Source organism: Liolophura sinensis, chromosome 3, assembly GCF_032854445.1.
Source record: "Liolophura sinensis isolate JHLJ2023 chromosome 3, CUHK_Ljap_v2, whole genome shotgun sequence".
Taxonomy (NCBI): domain Eukaryota; kingdom Metazoa; phylum Mollusca; class Polyplacophora; order Chitonida; family Chitonidae; genus Liolophura; species Liolophura sinensis.
This window is the reverse complement of record NC_088297.1, coordinates 16,472,608-16,497,621: the sequence shown is the minus strand read 5'-3', so window position 1 is coordinate 16,497,621 and position 25,014 is coordinate 16,472,608. Positions and strand designations below refer to the sequence as shown.

The 25,014-nt window shown below is 39.5% G+C and overlaps 1 protein-coding gene across 1 annotated transcript; it reads left to right on the top strand.

Moving 5' to 3' along the window:
• The first annotated feature begins 21,221 nt into the window (after positions 1-21,221).
• LOC135463426 (transient receptor potential cation channel subfamily V member 5-like) lies at positions 21,222-23,150 on the top strand. Its single transcript, XM_064740686.1, has one exon. It carries the CDS (start codon positions 21,222-21,224, stop codon positions 23,148-23,150), a length of 1,929 nt encoding a protein of 642 aa, XP_064596756.1.
• The last annotated feature ends 1,864 nt before the right edge of the window (positions 23,151-25,014 follow it).

Genomic DNA, 25,014 nt, shown 5'->3' with positions numbered 1-25,014 from the left:
ACCTGGATTCGAACATATGACCTGAGTGGTTGAAAGGAACATTTTCAACGGCTGAATAACAACGTTTAGAAACAAACCTTTGTGGTTGTTGTTAACTCTTTATCACTCTCCAACTCTTTCAAAGCTGCAAAAACATCCTATGATCCGTTTCCGTTGTTTATATAGACTTGCCATGAAGTATTTTTAAAACAAAACATTGATGTTTTGCTTACTAGAAGAAAACACTATGTCAGAGGCGGAAAAAAAATGATGCACACATTGCTTAATTTTTTCGCTTTTATATTAAGGTGGAAAGAGGTGACAGTAAAATTATTTACCGTGGCAAAAATTTGCTTGTTTTTTGCTTGCTTTTTTTTGTCTTTTTTTATAAACGATTTTAATTTCTTAAAGCACCTTACTAAACACCGTAACAGCTAAAACGTTAGACATGTTAACAAACTATGTATACCATTATTTGACTACAGTTCATCGTTGTCATTTCACAGAGTTTATTCGTGTAGTTATACTGAAAAAAGCTATAAAACTATACTCAGTATTAGTTTTTATTCTTTAATATGCTTACGTCTTCATCATTACTCCCATGTTAATAAGCCCTGCTGTGCTAAAGAGTGTGTTTAATGAACTACACAGTCCACACTGAGTATCTCAAAGGTCTTGGCCTACTTTTTACACCCCACTTGCTCAATATAATGCCATGGGCAGCCTGACATAACCCGCGCCAATGGGTACTGTCTTATACATCAGTATATAGTGTAAAACAACAGAACGCATGCGTAAAACTAATGTACATATGTTGACAGACAGTACGAATTGCAGACCTAAAAAAAACATTTACCAGTGTAAGCAGGAAAATTATTGAACACTCAATGAAAATTTCAACAAAAAGATCAACTTGCCATTGACAACATTTCAGTTATGAAATTTGCTGACAGTTTCAAATTTCCTGAATCTGTAAATATACATGTATTTCTGTATTTCTGTATTTACATGTTATTACAATGCGATGTGTTATTTTACATATTAAAATAAATGTAATTTTCATAAAAGCATTTGCCTACCACTTTATCACCGAAAACTCCCACCGCGATGACTCTTCAGTCTGATTATATCTGGTGTATTCACGCCTGAAGGCCTGGCAGCACCCTGTGTCGTTGCCCTGTCCGGTTTCCTCCCATCATAATGCTAGTGGGTTGTCGTGTACATGTATGTGAAATAATCTTGAGTTCGGCTTAAACACCAAACAGGAAAACAAATAAATCAAGTCAAATTGTGTGTCAGCTACCTGGACAAGGTAGGTGGTTTACTCAGGCCACCTATGTTTCCCCCGTGGATGGAATTGTGCGCCAGCCCTATGGCTTGCTCCGCTGTTGACTTACGAATTCATGAAGAATTGACTGACGGGTACACTTTTTCATCGGTCTAATAAAATGTATGGTGCATGCTGTTAAATGGGAAATCAGGAGTCGTCAGTTGTTGACAAGTGATGTTCAACTCGTGCTCTGCATGCAGGCGCCTCCGTGGCAGAGGGATGCGGGTGCTAGGGCAGCATAATGACCCAGAGGTCAGTACGATGGCTGTGAGTTCGTCCGGCTCATGGTGTCTTCCTCTCTGGTAGTGTGTGGGAAGGCCTGCGAGTGGTCGTGGGTTCCCCTTGCCTTTGTCCAGTTTTAACATCTAACAGTTTTTCTCTTCACCTTAGTTTTGTAGTTATTTCCAGTTTTACAACAGTTTTTGTCATGTCTACAGTAGTAAAGGCCTGACTTTTCCACATTATGTTGGCGACAAATGCCTTCTTCACTGATCATCGGGTAAGGATCAAACGACTTTAATTAAAAAAGTAGAAAAAGAATCGTATTCTTTATTGTACGCCTATAGTATTCGTCGAGTAAACATGTTTGCGCATGTCAAGACAGCAGTAAACCTCCATATGCTGATGTATCAAATTAGTGTTATTATTTAAGTGTCAGTATTTAACACTGCTTCGAGCTACAAGCTATACGTACAGCTAAAAAACAAAAGTCGAATGAATGCATTAAGCACTGAAATCCCAGTACTTTAAACTCAGCCACCACACTGGTCCAGAGGCGCTATCAGACACATTTTTTTTTTGACAGATTACACGGGGCCGTGCAATCCTCACAGAACAATCTACTTGTGACTTGAGCGGCTAGAAAACGCCACCTTTGACAACACAAAAGCTAAAGTATCCCATTTTTTTATTTAAATGAAAAGAAAAAAAAGTGATTAAGTGAGTGCTTGAGATTTAACGTCGCACTCAACAATTAAAAAAAAAGAAAGAAAAAAAATCAAATGAAAAGAAAGAACTGAGTTACACTGAATTCGTTTTCGGCGTTGTATTCGTGTTTTTCCATACCCCAAGGCAAGTGCCGGTAAATTGAATTTACATCAGAATATTTAGGTTACTGAACTTCTAATATAACAAAATTTCAGTAAGCTTGTAGAACATAAATAATAACCAATAATTGAACAAGCCAATACAAATGTGTATATATATATAGGTATACATGCATGAACTAGGGTAGTGGTTACTGGTGAAAAAAGTAGAGTTAGAATACAAGTAGCAGCACATTATGGAGACTATAAAGAATTAATCGGCTAAATAGTACTCGATTAGCCGAGAGTTTACAGGTATGAAGGACAAGATGTATTTTACAAGGCTTCTTTCAGAATGGCCAGATCAGCAGCCTGCCTACACGTGCCTGTTTTCAAGTCACGTTGATTAGGCCTTCAGTAATTAGAGGTGTGTTCACTAAGGCCAACAGTTCACCTCGAGGCCTCTGACCCATCTTCTGGCCAAGCTGATACATGTACTAAGGTTAATAACTGATGCATACTGCCTAGGAAAAAACATCACCCTTAAGTCAACCAACTTTTTCTTGTTGGTTCGTCAACCGAGGACACCCTTAACGAAATACATGTGCATCTAAAAAAAAAAACCAAAACTTTATATTTTACCATTAATCATGCTGCATATACTATATATCGAAAGGGTAGCTCCGTAGCCAGAACTGGTTAGCGTGCCTGGACGGTTGCAATGACTCAGCAGCCTCTGACCAATGCAGTCGCTCAATGCAGTTCAAGTCCAGCCTTTGCTGGCTTCCCCTCCGGCGGTAGAGGCAACCTGCGCATGGTCGTGGGACTCCTTCGGGTTTCTCTCCGGTTTCCTCCATCGTGATGCTGACTGCCATTGTAAAAGTAAAATATTCTTGAGTATGGCGTAAAGCATGAGGGTGTTTGTCTTAATTATACTTAAACTCGTGTCCAGGTCTGATTACGTAATTTTTGCCTATCATTCAATATATCAGCCGATCGAAATTCTAGTATTAAAAATATTGTACCAGATATTTATTTAAGAAAGAATGACTCTTTATCCAGTCATTGTTGTTGGTTTTTATCGGTAAATGTGGAAGAGTTGAAATTTTAGACATCGGACGCCTCCGTCGCCTCGATCTAAAATTTCAACTCGTCCACAATTACCTATCAAAAATCAACGTCATGACTCGATAAAGAGTCGGTATACTCTGTTTATACCTGCTTTAAACTTTGAGATGTTTCATTTGACATGAAACTAACGTGAACGTGAGGACCATTGCACAACCTTCTACCCTCGTGTTGCTGCAGTTTCTCGTCCGCTGTCAACACCTGCTCGAGAACGTCATGGAAAGGGCTATGCACACACAACGCAGATTGGTAAAGCAAGTAGCATGAGTTTATTGCCGTCAGCATTTAAGAATTTGTAGCCTGGACACATGTAATAGCCCCCTACTTTAAAGTGGTGTCGTCCAAGGTGGAGTTTTGTGACGCGAATCGTGACGCTGGTATGTTCCGAAGCGCGCGTCTCTGATTTCAGACCCGTTGACGTTCAACGTTGCATGTAGTAGGGAGATCCAAAATATAACAGAATTATTGTTTTATTTGATCATTAGAGACCACAGGCAAGAATATTTCATTTATTCGACAGCATTATGGCCGAAAGAAACCCACGACTCTCCGCAGCAAGCCCAAGCCCTCACACATATATGTACGATCTAGGAATCAGGTACCGGATTAGACTGACCTTAAAATCTTATTAAAAAGGACGCCAGCCACTTTGTCACACAGGCACTATGTTGCCAGTCAAAATTGTTGGTTCCATCATTAAAATGCCGTCTACACTTGGCCGATTCAGAAGAGACCTTTCTCAAGGGCCACTGACACATCACAGTTGCTCATTATTATACTGAGGAATGCGTGTATGCTTTAACGTTTACCTCACACTTCTCATTACAAGTTATATGAAGACGAGGAGTCATTAGCTGTGTAGACATATACTCTGTCTACTTGTGACAGGACGAGGTCCCAGTCAACTCGGCCCAACCAGTTAATCAATGAATGAATCAATAAATCAATCTATCGATCGGTCAATACAATGTATCGATCAGCTATTCAGTCTCTTGGTTTATTTCGTTTGCATGTTCAAACTTAGTTCTTGACAAATTTTTGATCTTGATGTAAAATACTGATAAAGAATCAGTCGATCATTCAATTAATATGTGTGCGGATTTGTTTTCCAGCACGTTCGAACCCAGCTCATGCCGATTTGGCGGTTGAGTTTGTGGGGTCGCCAATTCAGTATAAATCTTCACCCCGATTGGCAAATTGCAGTTACTGCCTTAGACAATCCACAAGGTACATAGATCCAATGAAACAATCATATGTACAGAAAGGTGCTGGCCAAAAAGATTTTAAGAGAACTGAGAGTTTCGGCAGAGTAGCAGGTGCATGCTTATTACATTGGAGATTGTAGTATTGTGGAGACGAAATGGGGTAAAAAGCTGGTGATAAATTCCATGCTGTCAGAGAAAATAATAAAAATTGTTAGCAAAGTACATCGTCTGAAGCGTCGAACTGGTGAACAGGTGACAGGTCACTAAGCACCCGAATTATAGATTATTTGTGTCCAGATATTAGATTACCCACATTCCACTGAGCCCTGTCCAGTTTTCTTAACAGATGAATAAATTACTGACCAAGAACCAAGACATCGCTTTGTCCATATCTTGTTCATTATATTTAAAGGTTGGTTGATCACCTTGTCTTTAATTAGGTGGCAATTCCTGTCTTTAAAAATGAGAACAATAGCAATCGGACCCGATCGACTGTGATTTTAAGTCTGAAGGTTTCTCAGATAAACCGACGAAGGGCGGAGGTTAACATCATTTTCTAATTTGTTTATTTGTGTGTTTATTTATGTATGTGATTGGCGAATTTTTCACTTAAATGACGTCCGAACCCGGAGTGCTGGAGCGTCTCTCACTTCTGGGACTGGCGGTGCTCGGTCCTCGAGCATCAGGTGTGCCACGCGGACAGTTGCCTGGATTGTCTGACCACTTCGGCGTGACCACTGGGCTTGGACGAGTGGACTTCCTTGGGGAACCTCACTCTCCTGTATCGGGTATCCTGCTTGGTGACGCATTCATGACGCCTGTCCATATGTCCGCGTATATCTGCCTGACGTTCCGAGGTATAACTACACAGCTGTGCTTGGTGGTAATATTCTCTATCGACTTAAGGGGCACCGAGACATAGTTGTAGGGTGCCGTACAACATTCTACATTCTTTCCATACCTGAATCAGTCCCTCCGTCTGGCAGTACTCCTATGCCGTTTATACCGGCATCTGGTCGGGCAATGCCAAGTTCTAACCCGTTGATGTAGTAAACTAACTACGGTTGGTTTCGAATGTCGGTGCGAGCGACTGGCCTGGAAGCTGGTAAACATTTCTGGTTTCTGACTAGATTCCTTCATAACGGCATCCCACAGCATCCTGAAGGTAGGGTTTCAATCAATCTACGTGGATAACCTTAGCTTTGCTTCCCATTTTTACCAGGTGCGTGACCTCACTATGTTTGTTTAGGATTGTGTGTGCCCGGTCCACCACCGCTACTGCTTTGGCAATAATACCTTTTTCCGCTGAAAGTGAAAATCTCCTACCTTGAACCTTTGCCACTTTAGATTGAATTTATAGTTTCTGTTTTTGATGGGACACAGTCCGATGTGTTTCCTGACATTTACATGAACACATCTCTAAATTATCGCGCAACATGTCAGCATAATCCTCACGTGAAGTATCTGCTCTGGCAGGAAGTAATCCTACCTCCAATTCCACCGGAAAAGACACTTCTCCTCCACAGAGATGTAAATTGGTGAGAACTTCGTTGATACATTCTCATCGACCCGGTAGGCCATGCGCATGGTTGTAAATGCTTATCTCTGTCTTTCTGTTTAGTGGGATACATACGCAGTTGACATTTGTTCTGACGTACTGTTCATAAGATTCCCCATCCCATCCGTCAGACACCAGGATATCGTCAAGATAAATCAGGCATATCTCTTACCTAAGACCTGCACATGCATGCACTAAGACCTCCATCAGACATTCAAACGTACTAGGGACGTAAGCCAAACGGCATGACGTTGAACTGGTGAAGTTCTCGATGTGTCGTAAATGCGGTATGAACTTGTATACTGGACTCATCTCTACCTGCCAATATCCACTTGGAGATCCATAGTGGCAAACAGAACCGGCCAACGCATCAAAGGATTCGTCCACACTAGGGAGTGGGTACGAATCTTTAAAGGTTACCTGGTTTAAGCGCCAATAGTCCACACAACACCATAAGCTGCCGTCTTTTTTCGGACAAGCATCACAACTGTAGCACACGGGTTATTTGACAGCTCTATTATCCCGCGTTCCAGCAAGTTGTCAACCCCTTTGTTTATTTCCATTCTCACAAGAGGAGAACCCGTCTTGGCTATTGTTTGACCGGCCCTGAAGAAGAGAAACCAACACACCAGATACAGTTTTCAGACATTTATTAAGACAACAAACAACAAGGTCGGTAATGCGTACGCACGGCGTAAGCACGCCTAACGTGATCTCCCAGTAGCATTCACCAAGCCAAGAAACAAAGTTTCTTTAACATCTTGGTTGGTTTCCATCCTGAACTTTGTAAAAACTTGTTTATTATTAAATATCATCCCGGTCTGAATGAAAGCCATCAGCCATTGGTCCTCGATCATTTGACCACACTCGTGTATTAATTAACCAATGATATGCTTAATGTACATAATGAACTATATTATATTTGACACTAATTTATAAAGATTACTATTGTTTTCCATTTTGATCTCGTCTGTGTACATGTGTTCACAACCTTGTTGCATGTCCGTACTTAAAATTTGTTGTCCCAGTGACCCTTTACTACATGGAAACATGTCCATAAATAAATCCTGTCGAATTGTTATACTTCATGTAGTATATATATCATTCCAATTCTAAATACTGGCCTATGATTTTAACTTTTGCAATATATCGGAGACTATGCTAACTCAGGTATCAAACATATATCAGTAATAAGATTCACTATAATCCTTAGGCATGGTTCCTTCTACCCGATTAGAAATTTGATTACTTTTTACCATTCAAGGAGTAAGTATCTCACAGGCCTTTACGGGATGTTAATTCAGGCTAAGAAACAAACTATTGACCCATATAACTATATGGTATAGCTTAACGGTTTGAACATAGGTCAAGGGTGACAGTTTTTTCTTTTCACCAGTTAACGATATACACAATACACGTGATTCTAACGGTATCGCATGCACGTCCTGTGAATGGCTATTAGTTTTAGGCTGGATATCACTCTTTATTGTTCCAGGATGTACATATGCCCTACCGAACTATCCATATCTTCCACATTTGTTGGCAACGGTTGGATACGCTCTTCCAGCTCCCCTAGAATATTAACATTCTGCCGCATTTCTAACGACGAAATGGTCTATTCAGCATTCGACATTTTATGAGTATTATTGCAGTTTTTAAATGTAAGTAAAAACTGGATTTAGATCATTTTTCTACTCAACAAGAAAGCAAGGCTTAGTTACAAGAGCGTTTAACGCTGCATTAATTGTTTTAGTAGTAATCCTGCTTGAAACAGGTGTAAATCGCCTAAAAAGATTAGCGGTATAACGTTCTATAAGCATAGAGTAATGTCCTATGTTTCAGGCCACCCCATATGTCCGATGTCCGATGATGTTTGTTTTTTCCATCGCATGATAAATACATAAACTGCACTCGAATAGTGTGCCCATGGCTTACTATAGTATGCGTATAATGATTTCATAAGATATTAAAGCAAAAGGAAACAATAGGTTAATAATCTAATGCTATACTACATTTTACCCCGGAGACAATTATTTATATGTAACAGTTGTAGCGTAGCATCCTAATTACATACGTTCTGTTGTATTACAGGCGTAGGCCTTGAAGATCACTGTTCAGGCGGTCAAGTCCTCGTAAGTCGTAAGTCTAACTTAATCGTAGGATTTTAAACATGTTAGTGTATTTTTCTTCCTTTTCGCTACATAGCCTTTCATGGTTATTTACGACATAAAAACTATGTTTATTTACTTATTTATTAAAAAAGACAAGTCAACAGTTTATGTTAAATAGCCTGTTTTATATGTTTTATAATACAGTAAGACGTTTAATCGGTCGCCATTCTATAGGCCCAATGCTTTCTTTTAAATAAAATTCATTTGATGATAAATGCACTCATCAATCCGTTACATCTAGATAACTATCGCAATGCTTATATTAAATTATGTCAAGGATATGTTAAATAATTATTTGATCCGATGTCTTGCATAGGTGAAACATTTATTTTATACCATGTCTAGGATATGTGAAAGGATTATTTTATACCGTGTCTAGGGTATGTGAAATGAATATTTTATACGATGTCTAGAATATGTGAAAGGGTTATTTTATACCATGTCTAGGATATGTGAAATGATTCTTTTATACCATGTCTAGGATATGTGAAAGGATTATTTTATACCATGTCTAGGATAGGTGAAAGGAATATTTTATACCATGTCTAGGATATGTGAAATGGTTATTTTATACCGTGTCTAGGGTATGTGAAAGGATTATTTTATACCATGTCTAGGATATGTGAAAGGATTATTTTATACCATGTCTAGGATATGTGAAAGGATTATTTTATACCATGTCTAGGATATGTGAAATGGTTATTTTATACCATGTCTAGTTTATGTGAAATGATTATTTTATACCATGTCTAGGATATGTTAAAAGATTATTTTATACGATGTCTAGGGTATGTTAAATAATTATTTTATACAACGTCTAGGGTATGTTAAGGGAGAAGAAAATTAAAATATCAAACAAATACCATTGAAAAGGGTATGCATTTTCTCGCAGGTGTATGCCATAAAAAATTTTAATATGCACCTCAAGTTGATAAATTATAAATAAAGTCAGAGCCAAAATCCGCTTTGGGCGACTCCATTTTGCCTATGAAGTAGCCCTGAAAGCAGCAATTTATGCCAGCTATGCAGTTTTCAGACTTGACGTGTATGGCGAGGAAAAATCGCAAAGTTATGCAGCCGGCACCACCAGATAGAAAAAATTCTCTTTTCAGAATATAGTGTCATTGTTTTTCTCTTCTCCTTTAAAGGATTATTATAGACGATGTATAAGATATGTGAAAGGTTTATTGTACAAGATGTGTAGGATTACTGTGTTATACTACATTTTAAGGTATCCTATCTGTCTATCGTTATAGACTGCACTATGGGCCTGGTGACACGCCGAAAATGGCGAAGGGCGGGCGGATTAAAAGCGCCCTACCCCTGCTATGAGCTTACCTGCGATGGCGAGCCTTATATAACGCCGCGGTCCAAGGCCAGAAACCTGCGGCGCAAGTCCGTAGAATGACATTGCTCCATTTTGACGCCGCCGAAGGGAAAAACTGGGCTTGTTCCTGAACAGAGGATGTTAATATTGATATCTCTTTATTCACTAAATGAAGCGGATATTTTATGCAATCTAAACTTCGATGCGGCGTACATGAGTACACACTGTTTCAGAAATGGAATAAAAACTTATTTTCCTATTTTTACTCATTTCAGTCCTGACGATCGACGTGATCAGTTGAGGAAAAGGGTCCCATTTGACCGAGCCCCATCATCATCAATTAGAAATGGAGAAACTTCTTCAACTGGGTAAGTTTCTTTCATCTATGAGTAAGCGTTTTTAAGTTTGTTTTTTTTATATAAAAAAACACTGTATGTGCCTACTACGACACGTAATGAAATTGTATATGAAAGATTTGGAGAACTGCATTTAGTGTGTACACCATTGCTTTACATCATAGGGAAACTACTGTATGATTCGACAAACAAGCGCTTATATAGTTTTTCATGAACTAATACCTTCTTCATCTATTTTTCAGTCCGAAAGGGTACGTCAACCAGATGGATAAGATGGTGTCGAGGTTAAGACATCTGTTGTCCTCCCGGGACAAAGAACTAGTCACATAGGAATGCAAGGAACAACCGCGTTGCATGGAAATGGGCGCTTTTTACACACTTATTGACAAATGTCAGGTGACTAACGATTGGTGGAACGAGTACCACAACAACATCCGATTGGTCCGTTGAAGGAGACAAGTTCATAACAAGACGCGGAAGAGTAAATGAGTGAGTGAGTGAGTGAGTGAGTGCATGGGGTTTAACGTCGTACTTAACAATTTCTCAGTCATACGACGACGAAGGAGTCCTTAGGGTGTATGTGATGTACCTCCTTGTTGCAGGACGAATTTCCACTGATCTTTTATCCAGTGCTGCATCACTGAGACGCCTTACCGAAGGCAAGTAAGCCGCACCGCCCGAGCCATTATACTGATACGGGTCAACCAGTCGTTGCACTATCCCCTTCAGGCTGAATGCCAAGCGAAGAATTTACAACTTCCTCTTTTAAGGTCTCAGGTGTGACCCAGGATTGACCCCGGATCTACCGCTCCCGACGCGGACGCTAAGACGCGGAAGATGTTGCAGAAGTGATGATATACGCCTAATGTCGTTATTACGTGAAATGAGATAAAACAGTACAAACCGGAAAGGTTTTTAGAAGTGATGGACTATCACGTGAGTTTTACAACCGTGACCTCAACAGTGGAAAAGTTATGTCCATTTTACGAGAATCGATGTCTAGTTTTGAACTGTATATAAAGCACATATCACGTGACTTTCCGTAATGCATATGCGCATTTATCGTTGTACGTTAGTATTTTGTAAAACGTTATGTCATTTATGATATAATAAATCATGTAACACGTTATGTCATGTGTTGCGTCATCTATAATTCGTAACGTCATTAAATAATTCATTATACAACAAAGGGCACTATGACTACTCATAATTATTCCGTAATGCTCTTTGCAGAGTGTAAATGTCTACTTTGAAAAAAAAAACCCAGTAAAACACAGTATCATGAAATGTGTGTTAGACGAAATATTTATTTTCAAAGTTTTACAACGTAGTAAATTGCCTTTAAAACACTGAATATTTCAGTGGCCTTTTCTGACCAGATTGTGAACAGGGTCATCACATAAGCCTTTTTACCACTTGGTAGATTCATACTGCTAAACTACTATGCACAGAGAAGCTTGTTCTATAAATGCATTAACTGATTGTACAGTGAAGCAAATTTTATCTTAATGGATATATCGTTGATGAAGACACTACCATGCTCCCGAACAGGCAGCATTCGTTGTTTTGATAAGGACTCTCGATCCTTGATATCGTAAAAAGATGTGTTCGTGAAACATTCTACGACGAGCGGAGGACACCAGGCAACAGGACTTGAACATGGACAAATAAGAAAAATGTAACATGACTGCTAGGTCAGGGGCATTTTCAAGAGACTTGACAAAGACTTGACTGTACTATCCAAAGGTGCTTGTGATTAACCCGTAACTGTCACTTGTAGAAGATTTTCTAGGGACACGCCAACTACTTCCAGAGCGTTCCACCCAAACCGTTGTTTGATAGATCTCACGATATTCCCTCTTAAGAGATGAAATTGTGCGTGCACACTATACCAACTGTAAATCGGGCTAGATGTCTCAAGGATTATCATTGTTATGTGCACAACTACCGTCAGCTTCTGAATTTAGCTTGCCACTGTTTACATATGCTGAGATCAGGCCCTGCTGTCTGCATCTGCCTTAGAATGTTCCAGAATACAATCAGTTTGGTGCCTGTTTGTGTACATCAAGAGTTCAGGAATTTTCTTATTCTAGACAATTCCACCAGGCTAAATAAGGCCTATGAAAGCAGGTCAAAAGGAAGAGAACGGAGAATTATTGAGAGGTTTGGATGCTTTCACTGGGTATTACTTTAGTAGGCCTTTTGTGCTGAATTTTGGTGTCTTTATAGCCTCTGGCTTTGGAGCACTTGTTCAGCCTGAACTTGTATATTTAATTTGTGCTCTTGTGTACACAGTGCTTATTAGTACACGGACCCTGTCTGTGGAAGTTTGTGTATATTTCGTCATACACTCAGATATACTGTGGATTTTCCCTCTTGTGAATTTGCCCCTGAGCATTTATGCCTGTGTGGTATATATTGTGGAATATATGCGCCCGTTTGGACTTGACATCGTTGTTCATGTAAGTACTTTAGTATTTGTATAGATACTGCTATCCTTTCTTGTTAAACTTAAGTACTTTAGTATTTGTATAAGTCTTATTATCTGTTCTTGATAAAGCTAATAAATTGTTGTAAAATAAAATCTGCTGGTTTTGGTTACTTTTTTGTGCGGCTAAACTGTGGTGTATTTCGAACAAGCCATCTCTTTATAATACAGACAGTTTGGGTCGTATCATCATGCAGATGTAGTTGTCCTCTAGCTTACGAAAACAGACTAGCCTCCTATCCAGTTTGCTTAGCTTGGTGCATATGTCAGCATACTTAAAACAGCATTCCAGACTGCTCTAGATTGTACACAAAGAGAAGTTTTCCTTCAGAAATGACGGTACTAAGCCATACTCCTTTATTCATTGATTCCTCCAGAAGTAGTGCAGGTGAGAGCTGAAATGAAAACGCACAGGGAAAAACCCCTTCTTATAAGGAGTGTTCACCTTCTAAATGAAAAAATGCCGCATTTGACAGATTTACATGTAGCATCAAGGAAAAAACGTCCACAAACAATCATATTTCACAGTGAGTGGAATGAAATTCGGTACTTTGTTTTTCGGATGAGAAGAGAAATGTTTTCTTTCTATTTAGACGCCTTCACCGTACAACGAACCAGTGGTTGTCAATACTCAGGGTTCTCTAATTAAAGCCACCATACAATTAAGACATCAAATTACGAACTAGGATGTTAGTTATACATCCATGCCACCCGCTTACAGATAAATGAGAGTGTGAAAGTTCTCTGAAAATCAAAAACCTTGCAGTTTCCTCAGTTGGTAGAGCGTCTGCTTCCGAAGCGGTAGATCCAGGATCAATCCGGGGTCGAGTCACACCTAGGACTTTAAAAGAGGAAGTTGTAACTTCCTCGCATGAGGTTTACCATGAATGACATAGTGCAATGACTGGTTGACCCGTACCATTATAATGGGCGGGGCAGCTTACGTGCCTTCGGTAAGGCGTCTCAGTGAAGAGGGATGGGAATCCGTCCTGCAACAAGGAGGCACATTACATGCACTCTAAGGATTCATTCGCCGTCATGCGACTGAAAAATTGTTAAGTACGACGTGATCTACGACCCCAATCACACACTCACTCACTCATTCTGGCAGTTTCCTTTGGTGTTTAGGGTCATGGAAAGATCTCTGTTGTGTGCCAAATTGAATTTACCAGTGATCTTTAAACTTGAAATCCACAGTTAATTGTTAACAAAACTACGATAGAATGCCCTAAAGCGTTGCAAAACATATAAGTTTATGTCTTTCGTCGTTTTCTGGCCGCAAAGAAAATTGTTGATGCAGTCCTTCTCGACCCTGTAGCTCACCCCTCTCCCAAGCCAGATAGGGCTAAAATGTCATCTTTCATCAACAAATCTGCCATTATGTTTGAGAAGAATAGCTTCGATCATTTAAGGAAGTATTCCTAAAGGTAAACACTCTGTTCCTGAGTTAATTTTGGGGGTTCAAATAGCGCCGTTATTGTATGGCTGTTGGCAGTATATGAGTTAGTACACTGAACAATATGTACGTTTATTAAAGGGGTCATAACCCATACAAAGCTACCCATCTGCGAGGGCTATCATATCGAAAAATGAAATAAAGACATGTTCCAACTTAAAAATAGCAAGGCGATTTGGCCACCCTGGGTTATACCAATATGTGAAATTTTGGGCCTTGACTTAAGGAGTTGAAAAGGTTATCTACCTGCATAGGATCTCACTGAACGCCCACCATCAGGGTTGAATTCCTCACCAATAGGCCTGAAGGTATGTGGACCCCTTACCTTATAAACAGCAACAATGTAAAGACCAGGAAGAATTCTCCTCAGTTAACAACTTGATTGCCGTTTAACACGATATTCTCAGTGCACTGCATAAACCACTGGCCTTCGGCAAACTACCGTCACACTTCCATAACTGTTATGTACGGATATTCGAACCATATTAGATTGGGAAAATGCCCACAAGATGGCATGTAACTATTAAAATGTGCGGAAGATTTCATCTATGTAATGTAATGTGTAACACTTGTCATGTGTGAATTAGAATGTGTAAGGCTTGTCGTGTATGTGTTGTAATGTGTGACACTTGTCGTGTATGTGCTGTAATGTGTAACACTTGTCAGATATGTAATGTAATTTTCGTTTATTTACTGGTTTTAGGGCCACTTTCCTGGCGGATATCGTGGCCCATCAAATCAGTGTTTTATTTATTTTTTTTTTTAGCACATGAATATTTTGATTACATAACAGCAGTGCGTTTGTATACTATTTACATATGTACATGAGTCAATTAGTGGGGTTAACCTCTTTGTGGTAGCATGTTACAGCTTATTCTATAGGTTCAAATGCTGCCATGGTCATTTAACAGAAAGGGGATAAATAGTAAGCTATTTACAGGGATTAACGTTATCTTTCATTAGAAATACATAGATCTGCATTAAAAGATTACAATGAGTTGCCTATACAGAAATTTACACAGAGAGAAAACAACAGTAGTGCCTTTATTTATTGGTTAACAGTTTTGTTCTCTTGCTTCCTCCTCTGTGGCGTGGAGTTAAGGAGCTCCCGCCACTTATACCGGACGCCGTCCAGGAAAAACCAGCGTACTGGAAACCTGTGCCTGTAACAGGTGCGACAAGTATAAATGAGGAGCAAGGATGTCAGGCCTCATCCACTTAGTTGAAGCAAGAGATAGTCCTATTGTCATGATGTCTTTCATGTTTCTGGTCTTCGTTTCCTGGTTGTTAAGTTTCTTTGGTCCCATGGGTCTTCTTATTGTTTTCCCTGTCTTCTTCTTTAATTGATTTCCTTCTCTATTTCCAATTTTTATTTTCTGCCTCCCATGGCGGCGCAGACAGCACGTTTCATAGACCGGTAGAACAGTTCCTGGCCTAGAGTGTTTAGGTGCACTCCGTCGTTGGTTAGAATTTGTTTTTGTGGTCGGATCAGTCCCCGGTGTCTCCAGAAGGTGGCCAATTGGTTGTTTGTCAGCTTCTTGTTAATTTCATGGATTTTTGTATTATAAATGTGGACCGAAATTCGCCGAGTTACCTGACGGTAAAGAAGCTGGCTGATGTAGATCCTTGGAATTTGGAATTTCGTTTTAAGTGCACCAACATAGTCTAAAATATCAGCGCAAATTGCTGCTGCTGATTTGTGAGAGTCCGCATCGTTTCCCCCAATGTGAAGGATAACTAGGTCAGGTTTTGTCTCCTGAAGGAGACTTTCCAATCTTCCAGAGCATCTAAGTGTCCCAACTCTAGCTCCCCCAATGCCAAAAAACCGAATGTCTTGGCCTGTTCCAAAGTCGATTCTAGAGTTTGGGATCGAATTTCGAAGGATACTATTCTCCAGTCTATGAACGTAACTGCTGCCGATAATAAAGATTTTCATCCTTTTTTTCCCTGTGAAAACAAATAGAGAAAACAAATATACAAGATAGTTGTATTTTTGATTTGCGAAGGTGTTTTGTTTATGAGATAATGTATATCTTAAGCAAGAAGATATTTGATAAAACAGATATTTAGGAGCAAATTAGTGGTATACCTACCAATCAGAAATTGATAGAGGGTCTGCCCTCGTATGATATATACACATTTGTAAATAAATAGATAATAAATATCAACTAATAAGAATAGATAAATAACAACAAATAAGAGGGCAGATTAGTTAATGGAGAAATATTATTAATTACTACAGTTATCAACTTTTGTGGTTACATTGTTTTCGTGTGCTATGTTTTTGCAGATTGGTTTCATGGACGTTTTATCGGCCCTCAAGATCAAGGTATCGCCGATATAGTTGGGGATAAAGTTGTAGGGAGGAATTATGTATCTGTGGAATAAACGGCCCTCAAAATCAAGGTATCGCCGTTGTTAGTATATGTGTTTGGTAATCACGGAGAATGCACCGTTTTTAATCAGAGAGGGTGACGTATTGTTGACTAGAGCAGAAACGGCCCTCAGAATCAAGGTATCGCCGTTGTTGGTCAATTGTGTTTTATCAGATTCGGCTTTCGTAACCCGTCGATTTGATGTATTCTTTTAGTAAGGAGAATATTTGTGCTCTCAGGTGTGGTTTGGGGTTAAGGATAGTCTGAAGGTCAAGTTCACATTTGTAGATTTGCAAGCATTCTGCCAATCGTCTTCGTTCTTTACTGTGTTTAATACATTGTAGCAAATAGTGCTCTATGGTTTCATCATGCTCTTGACAGGCTGGGCAAGTTGGTGAAGAATTTTGGATTATAGTTGCTAGATGTGCTTTGAGCCCTGTTTTCCCTAGTCTCAGGCGTGATATGTTTTTGTCATCTTGGTTATTCAATAATTGGAACGAATTTAATTTTGTAATCGTTCCGTTTAATATTTTATAGTGCCACCGTCCGCGGGATTCTTTATCCCATTCCTCTTTCCACTGATTGTTAATTTGGGTATTGATCAATGTATATATTTCATTTTGGCTCAGGGGGACGTCTATATCTTGTTCATATTTTCGTAGGCTCGATTTTGCTGCCTGATAATGTAATGTGTGACACTTGTGTATATATTGTAATATGGGACACTTATCTTTCATGTATTATAATGTGCGACACTAGTAATGTATATATTGTAATGTTCGACACTTGTCATGTACGCGTTGCAATGTGTGACACTTGTCGTGTATGTATTGTAATGTGTGACACTTGTTATGTATGCGTTGTAATGTATAACACTCGTCGTGTATGTAATGTAATATATGAATTATATAAAACATGATGTAAGGTTCATCATACAAACAGCTGAACAGTATACGTAAAAATATTTCCATTAATTTTTCCGATTTTTTTAGTGTGTTAGATATTTGAATACCATTGTGGACTTTATGAGCCATACTGGCGGTATCTAGGAATTCTGGCATCACATCACCTTTTTGTCCTGATGTTCAACAAAAGCAAAGAATGTTTAGGTGCATCATTACGTAATCTTTTATTAACAGGTAAGAAGAGTTAGTCCAACATTCAATGTCGGGATTAGAGTTGGATAAACTCTCAGAGTGACGTCAGAGTTCCTAGTCTCTGATAGTATGGTCCATAAAGCCCACGTTAAAATTAAATGTTAGCCTTACATTTTTTTTCATAAAAACCAAATAAAAACTTAATGAATGTACAGTTATGCACAGTTTTAAGTGGTGTGTTAGGTAATACCTACTTCGATTTTCAGAGGCCTTTTCCTTACAGTCTTAACATGGTCCCTGGATATTTTCTACAAAACTGACAAACTTGGTGGTGTGGTTATGGCTCTTGGCTTCACTCAGGTTTCTCCTTCACATTAATCTGACTGCCGTATTTATTTTATAAAAATAATCATCAAATAAATTCAAATCTCTAAATAGTGTTATGTTGATTTATTTCTTTATCTCTATGGATTACAACGTACCTTTTAGCCTTATTTGATCTTAAGATATCTTTATGTTTATCAAGAGTAAATGCTGTCACGTGCAGTTTCCTATGATGTGCTATCGACTCACAAAAACAGTAAGCAAAGAATCCAGTCATAGTATGCTGATTTGGGGTTGAGTCATCCTAAGCCTTTGCTCTTGGCTATCTTGGCTATCTCTTCCACCCAAGTAACTGAATTATTTATCTTCTTTGTCTAGAAACTTCAATATAGCTTTCCCGTAAAGCGGTTGTCGTGCTCAGCGCTATAACATCTCGTTTCAGCAAAGAGGACTGCATTTCAGAGTTCGTGGCTCTGGATCGATATGCGTAGGTGACTGTACCATCTCGGCTACATGGCGTCCAGCATTAAGGGGATAGTGCAGCGACTGGTTGACGCGTATCAGTATAAAGGCTGGCGGGGAGGCTTACTTGCCTTCGATAAGTCATCTCAGTGAAGCAGCACGAGATGAAAGATCGGTGGAAATCTGTCCTGCAACATATTACAGGCATATTACACGTACATTCACCCTAAGGACTCTTTCGTCGTCATATGACTGAAAAATTTTTAAGTACGACGTTAAAACCCAATCACTCGCTCACTCGCTCATGTCGGCTACAGCCTAGTTATAGTCTACCAGTGCAGATCGTGAGTTCATCTTTGAACACAACGACCTCATATAACCTCAGATCCCTATTAATTTTCCATAAGCGACAATGCCAACGTTTGGAGCTGTAATCCAGTCCAAAACATTCCCATAGCCAATACGCTTTGGCGCATACCTTTCCCAGCCTGTGAGAAAGTGTGATCAATCAAAATCGTGACATAGGTTGACCGTCAAAATCTAAACCTTTCTATGCCAGCTGCTTGGAGGGGTGCCTAGCAACGCCAAGGGGATATCATTCGCAGCTCCATCACCACCTGTCTGCTTGTGTCCTTTCTCCCAGAATTTAAAACTTTCAACATTAAAACTCATACCTGCCCAACTTTTAGACAATTTCCATCATTTTGATACCGTGCATGCACCTGTACAAAAAAAATGGCAGGTTTTTTTTACACCTTAAAATACATAGAATTACATTCATAGATCGGAAGTGCTAATAGGATACTGATTCAAAATTTGGTGTACGGTACACCGTTAGGCTAGGCTACCCTGATAGATCAGTCATGACGTTAGAACTAGATCAGTCATGACGTTAGAAATATGTGTATTTTATGCTTTAATAAGATGAGTTTACGTCCAACATACTCTGTTGGAGCTTCTTAGTGTTGTCATGTCATGCTAGTTATTGTTAAGGTATCCTTTTTACAGAATGCTGGACTTGCCTTCTAATGTTATGATTAAGGGTTTAACACCGCCGTATGCAGCGGTGTTTGCTGCATAGAGCGATACCGCACAGCCTTATCCCGTTCCGAGTCAAATTTGACGAGATATGAAATAAGGTTCAGCGGTATCGTGTGACACAAGTACGAAGACGAGTGTGTCAACTTTTGCCTATTCTGTCATCAAAAAATGAATAAACTGTGGAAAACGACATATTTCGTTTCTGTCGTTCTCTTTCACCCCTCGACGGGCGTCATGAATTTTAGTCTACTCAATGGCAAGTTAAGCCACTGCAAGTTGATATTTCATCTTTATTGAGGCATATAAATCATTAAAGGAAATTTGAAACCCTGTTATTTGCAGAAATAAACAGGGTCGCAGGTTATTATCCTGGGACGTACCAGCCAGTATGTGGCGTGACACAATCGATCATCTTTGAAAAACGATGTCTATTTAATGTCTGTATTTGCACAAGGCCCAGTGTAATCCCAGACACACCAATCATCTTGTGCACTAGAGCGGGATTAGCGTAGGCCTTTATCAACCCTCCTCTGCAACAAGGGGAACTAAAATGTTTTTAATTGTTGACTGCAGTACAAAGTGTGCACGAGCGACGTATTCTGTTACCAGATAAACACTGCTGTTGCATGGTTAACATGTCTCGTGCTGGGTTGGCATGGCAAGACGCAGACAGCATTATGGTGGGTGGAAAACGGGCAGAGCCCGGGGGAAACCCACCATTCGCAGGTTGCTGGAACATCTTGCCACGCAGTCTGTTGAGGATAAGCAGAGCAAAGTTCATGCCTGATAAATGTATATTATGGATTCTGGATTTTAAAAGGGAAACTAAAAGTGTACAGTCGCATAACACTGAAATGGATAACATGTAACAATGGGAATCTGTAACAATGTGTTTGTACCTCAACCGTTCAGTAGCCATGACCGTTGCCTTGGGTAACAAGTACACATAAAATACACAAACACGAAACCGGTTCTAAAGGAACCGTCTGACGCAATCAGCCTGTGGAGTTGCAAATGCAGAGAAGTATCTAAAAGAAGGTGAACCAAGAGCATCTGCACTATTCCAATACAGGACTTCAAGCCAAGTAAGTGTCACGAAATAGAGCAAAATATGTTGCTAAAATCAGACGTTAAAGGTTATTTATCAGTTGGAGTGTAAAGACACGTCATTACGGATTCCCAAGACTCTATCGATCTGTATAGATATATCAATATAATGTGGTTGTGCACTTAGATAGTTTCACTTGCAAAATCGTCCACAGAAACCATGAGTTTCCCACCAATGCGATCGCTGTGAATGTTAGCCCACCTAATGCTGATTTTCTCTCCGGCCCTAAGTGAGAAGGTCTGTCAGCAGCCTAAGGGTGGTCGTGGGTTTCCCAAGGACTCTGTTAGGTTTCCTCCCATCATAATGCAGACCGCCTCCCTATAAGTGAAATATTCTTGAGTACGGCATAAAACACCAGTCAAATAAATAAATCAATAAATTGTGTACAACACAACTTATCAATCCCTTTGTTTACTGCTACTCAAAAGTTTCCCAATGCCTGCTTCTACAGTAACCAATTTAAACTCGAGGCAATGAAATGTCTCTAACAATACTTGTGCTTGCTATTCAAACTGTATTGTTATAATTAACACATGTACATAGCACATGTACTCTGCCACATTAGTTTATAACATAAATTACATCACATTCTGGTGCATGAGTGGTTTGTGCTACTTGTAACACCTTTATCATTTTTCATTTCCCGATATTCATAAAGACCCCACCGATATTACCTGTCTTTGTTTTAGAGAATTCAGGCAGTCAGAAGTAACCTTAGTCGGTTGCGTTTGAGCAGAAATTTCCTTGGCAAAGTCTTCAAAGTGCTCGATTCATACATTAATCCAACAAAAATGGCACTGTCACAAAAATGGGATAATCGTTCGGCTGCCTTGTCAACCATGGACGCTACAAACCTCTGGGGACATTTGACTGAAGAGAATTTGGAGACAGATGAAATCATTGAAATAATCAGAAATGGGAAAACCGGATTCATTTCTCAACGTCCCGCGGGTGAAAAGCCTGGTTACGAAGGTCGTTTGCCTTTCCACATAGCCATTGCCAGAGAACAGATAAAAATAGTTCATGTAATGCTCGATCAGATTGGAAACACCAATTTGGAATCGCTTAAAGATCTATTTCAGCAGAAAGCAACGGGGACGGAATTTCAAGATACGGTGATGTCGGGACAAATTCCATTGTCCATTGCTGCTTTGACCTTTAATAAAGAGATGATGAGACTGCTGCTTGATTACGGAGCTGACATTGACTTTGTCAACGGCTACGAAGAAAATGTGTTTCATTCCCTTGTCCGCTACTGTAATTCTGAAAACGTCCGCAATGTCTGGGACACTATCGTATTCCTGTGTAAGGGGTGTGGAACTGAGCAAGGCATCTTAACGCCTATGTGGAGGAAACTCAATGTGGAAGGGCATACTCCTCTTACATTGGCTGTTCTGTGCGGACAACACGAGCTGTTTGGTAAAATTCTCTCGCTTCAGGGCATATTCGAACGGTCTAAAAGCACAGAGGGTATGAATGACGTTAAGGAAGTTGACATCACTGAGATTGACACTTTAGCTTACGAGGTATACCACAGAGCAAACTTGCCGCCATATGCAGACAATCCTCAGCAACCAAAGTCAGTTTTCAAGACGGTATTTGCCCTGGACCGACGAAGCACTGAAAACTTTGTAGATCACTACGCCGTGAGAAAGTGTGTCATTGAAAAATGGAAAACATACCGGATACCGTATTACTTTTGGGCATGCTTCCATCTTCTGCTCGTTGCTATTGTTAGCTTGGCTGGCATCAAAAGATCCGGCGGGTTGGAGTGGCTTCACGCCTCAGCAAGTTGGATTCCGCTCATCTTTAATCTCATATACGCCATTCTTAAACTGGTCGCCATATATTACCAAGTTAAACACCGCTGTTCTCTGCCTAGGAGTAAGGGTAAATTTTCATCCAGAATTCAGTCTGCCTTCAACGAATTACACGACGGGTTGTACTTGATACTGTTGGGGGTATCCGCTGTTACGTCAATAGTTGATCACATCTGGTTCTTTGCCACTTCCGCTACGGGCACAGCATCACATTTCTTTTTAGTGTTTGCCCTTCTCAGCGACTTCTGTTTCATTTCTTTCTTTGTTCGCACGTTGAAGCATTTCAGTTTCTTCACTGTTATGATTCAACGAGTAATATTCCGCGATCTACTTCGATTTCTCTTTTTTATTATAGTAAACATTGTCGGGTTTACTGTCGTCATGTTTTTAATTTGGAATGTGCCGGAGGAAGGTCAAACGGGCCAACACTTTTTAAATCTCACGGTAGCCATGATTTCCCTCATGCTAGGCCTGGACGACGTCAGTCTAGACATGGCCCGGGACCCAGGATTGTCTCGTGTCGTATACTACCTATTTGTGATAAGCTGTTACATTATAGCTCTGAACGTTCTCATTGCCTTAATGTCTGGCACATGCGACGAACTGATACCAAAAAAGCTCGTAATATGGAAAATACAAATGCTGTCCGTCATCGTCTTCTTGGATAATATACGCTTTCTGCCAGAGACATTTCGCGGGCAAGCTGGAAAAAAAGATCGCAACATGAGGACATGGTTATCTGTGAAACTAAGGGAGCGCCAATCGACGTACGAAACAAACAAAAGACCAAAAGTACCTAAGATGACTCGGAAAAAGAAGCCAACCGCTAGGCGACTGTATAGACCCAGTGCCACCAGTCCAACAATAGAAATCACCCAATCAAAGCTAGATCGGGAATAGAAGGATTCTTTACCTGGGAACACTCGTATCTAAATATGTCGATGTTTATGTTTTTTTAATTTTTTATTTATTTTTTTTTCGCCTATATTCTGTTGTCTGTAAAATAATTCATGCTCGCTACCAACATTGCCTTCAGTCAGTGACACGTAACAATACAAGCTCTACACATTGTTATGCTTGAAGTTCTTACTCTTGCAAAGAAAATGAAGAAAATGAAGGAAGCGTCTTTTCTTCTTGATAATGTTATACTCTATAAGTCTTATTTCCACACCAAGAACTCATTGTCTCGGGTGAGGTCATAATAGGTCAGAAACATGTGGCATACTGAGCAATGGGCGTGCAGAGTCATTTGTTTTATAACAGGTGCACTAACAGCGGTTAGGACATACAGCATGCAGTTACATTGCCTTCATGACAGTCTCCACGAATTGACTGCTCTGTATTAAAGAATTCCCTGACATGCAACTCTAAAATCATTCTGCCGTCAGATTATACACAAGAATATATAACATATAATGAGCTCGAAATGAGTTCTTGCCTTCGAAACTGTGCTATATCAAGTTTAACATTATGAATGAGCAAAAGTGTTCAAACTTCATTTACTTTGCAAGAATATGAATTTTCAACATCACGATGTGTACAGCTTGTGTTGTCACGTGTCACGGATAAATCCAACTTTTGTAGAGGGTATGGCTGATTTTAAAGGTGGCTGAATATGGGCAAATATCGCTAAAAGAAATAGATTACATTTATTTATTTGATTTATTTTGAGAAGTGCGGGCAGAGCCCGGGAGAAACCCCCCACCATCTGCACGTTGCTGAAAGATCTTCCCGCGTACGGCTGGAGAGAAAATAGACTATAATGACGGCAGGTAATACTTCTTAATTGTTTTCTTCTGCATATCCAAGGTTATGTAAAACATGGGCATCTTTTTGTTCAGGTGCGTCATCTCCAGACATATTTTTGATTAGTTCAACCGCTGCTACATGTATCTTAGTGGCGTTTTATTTTTTTCCTTTTTTTTTTCTTTTGTTTTTGGGGGTTTTGTTTTGTTTTGTTTTTTTTTTCTTTTTAGTCGTATATTTTTCCATTGTCTACTTCTAATTAAATTGTGTTTTCAGACAAATGTTTAATGCGCATTGTTTAGTTATTTTGGTAGTGCCTTTAATTATTCAGTTTTACGACAAATATAACAGTTTAGCAGGAGTTTTGACCTAAATGCGTATGATGCATTTCAAACTTCGTTATTCAAGTTGTTTTGCGTTTGGGTTTGCCAATTTTCATCATTTAGTTAACCATTTAACTGAACAGAAAATGTAATTCTGGCTAATTTCAAGTTCTTCGTGACTTTTTGTCAGTACTACATAATACTGTTTGTCTTGCAGTGAAATCAAAATTCTGCAAAGATTTTGTCCGTCACAATATCCAACATTTTATGTGGTAACCATATAGTGTACATGTCCGCACAACCAAATCTTCACCTGGCAATAATGGACGTCGAATGTCAGAAACGCAAGCTTTGTATTACAGAGAATGCTTAACTCAAAATTTCACGAACGTGCTGTCTATTGTCAAAAGCTTTAGGCTTGCTCACCTCGTCACAATGTACAAGATTAAAACGCAATTCAATATCAAAATGTTCACATGTTAAATGCTGCAAAACATGATTTTATTTATTTGATTGGTGTTTTACATCGTACTCAAGAATATTTCACTGATGCGACGGCTGCCAGCATAAGCAAAACATGAATGCCAGCATCTCAAAATGATACATTGCACAATGATTGTGTGATGACCGCAACATAATTTTAAATTACAAGATCTCTAACGCGGCATACAACACATACTAGTTCTAATGCGATA

What these genes read in the sequence shown, in the direction of transcription:
- LOC135463426 (XM_064740686.1), top strand. Translation starts at nt 21,222, where the DNA reads ATGGCACTGTCACAAAAATGGGATAATCGTTCGGCTGCCTTGTCAACC.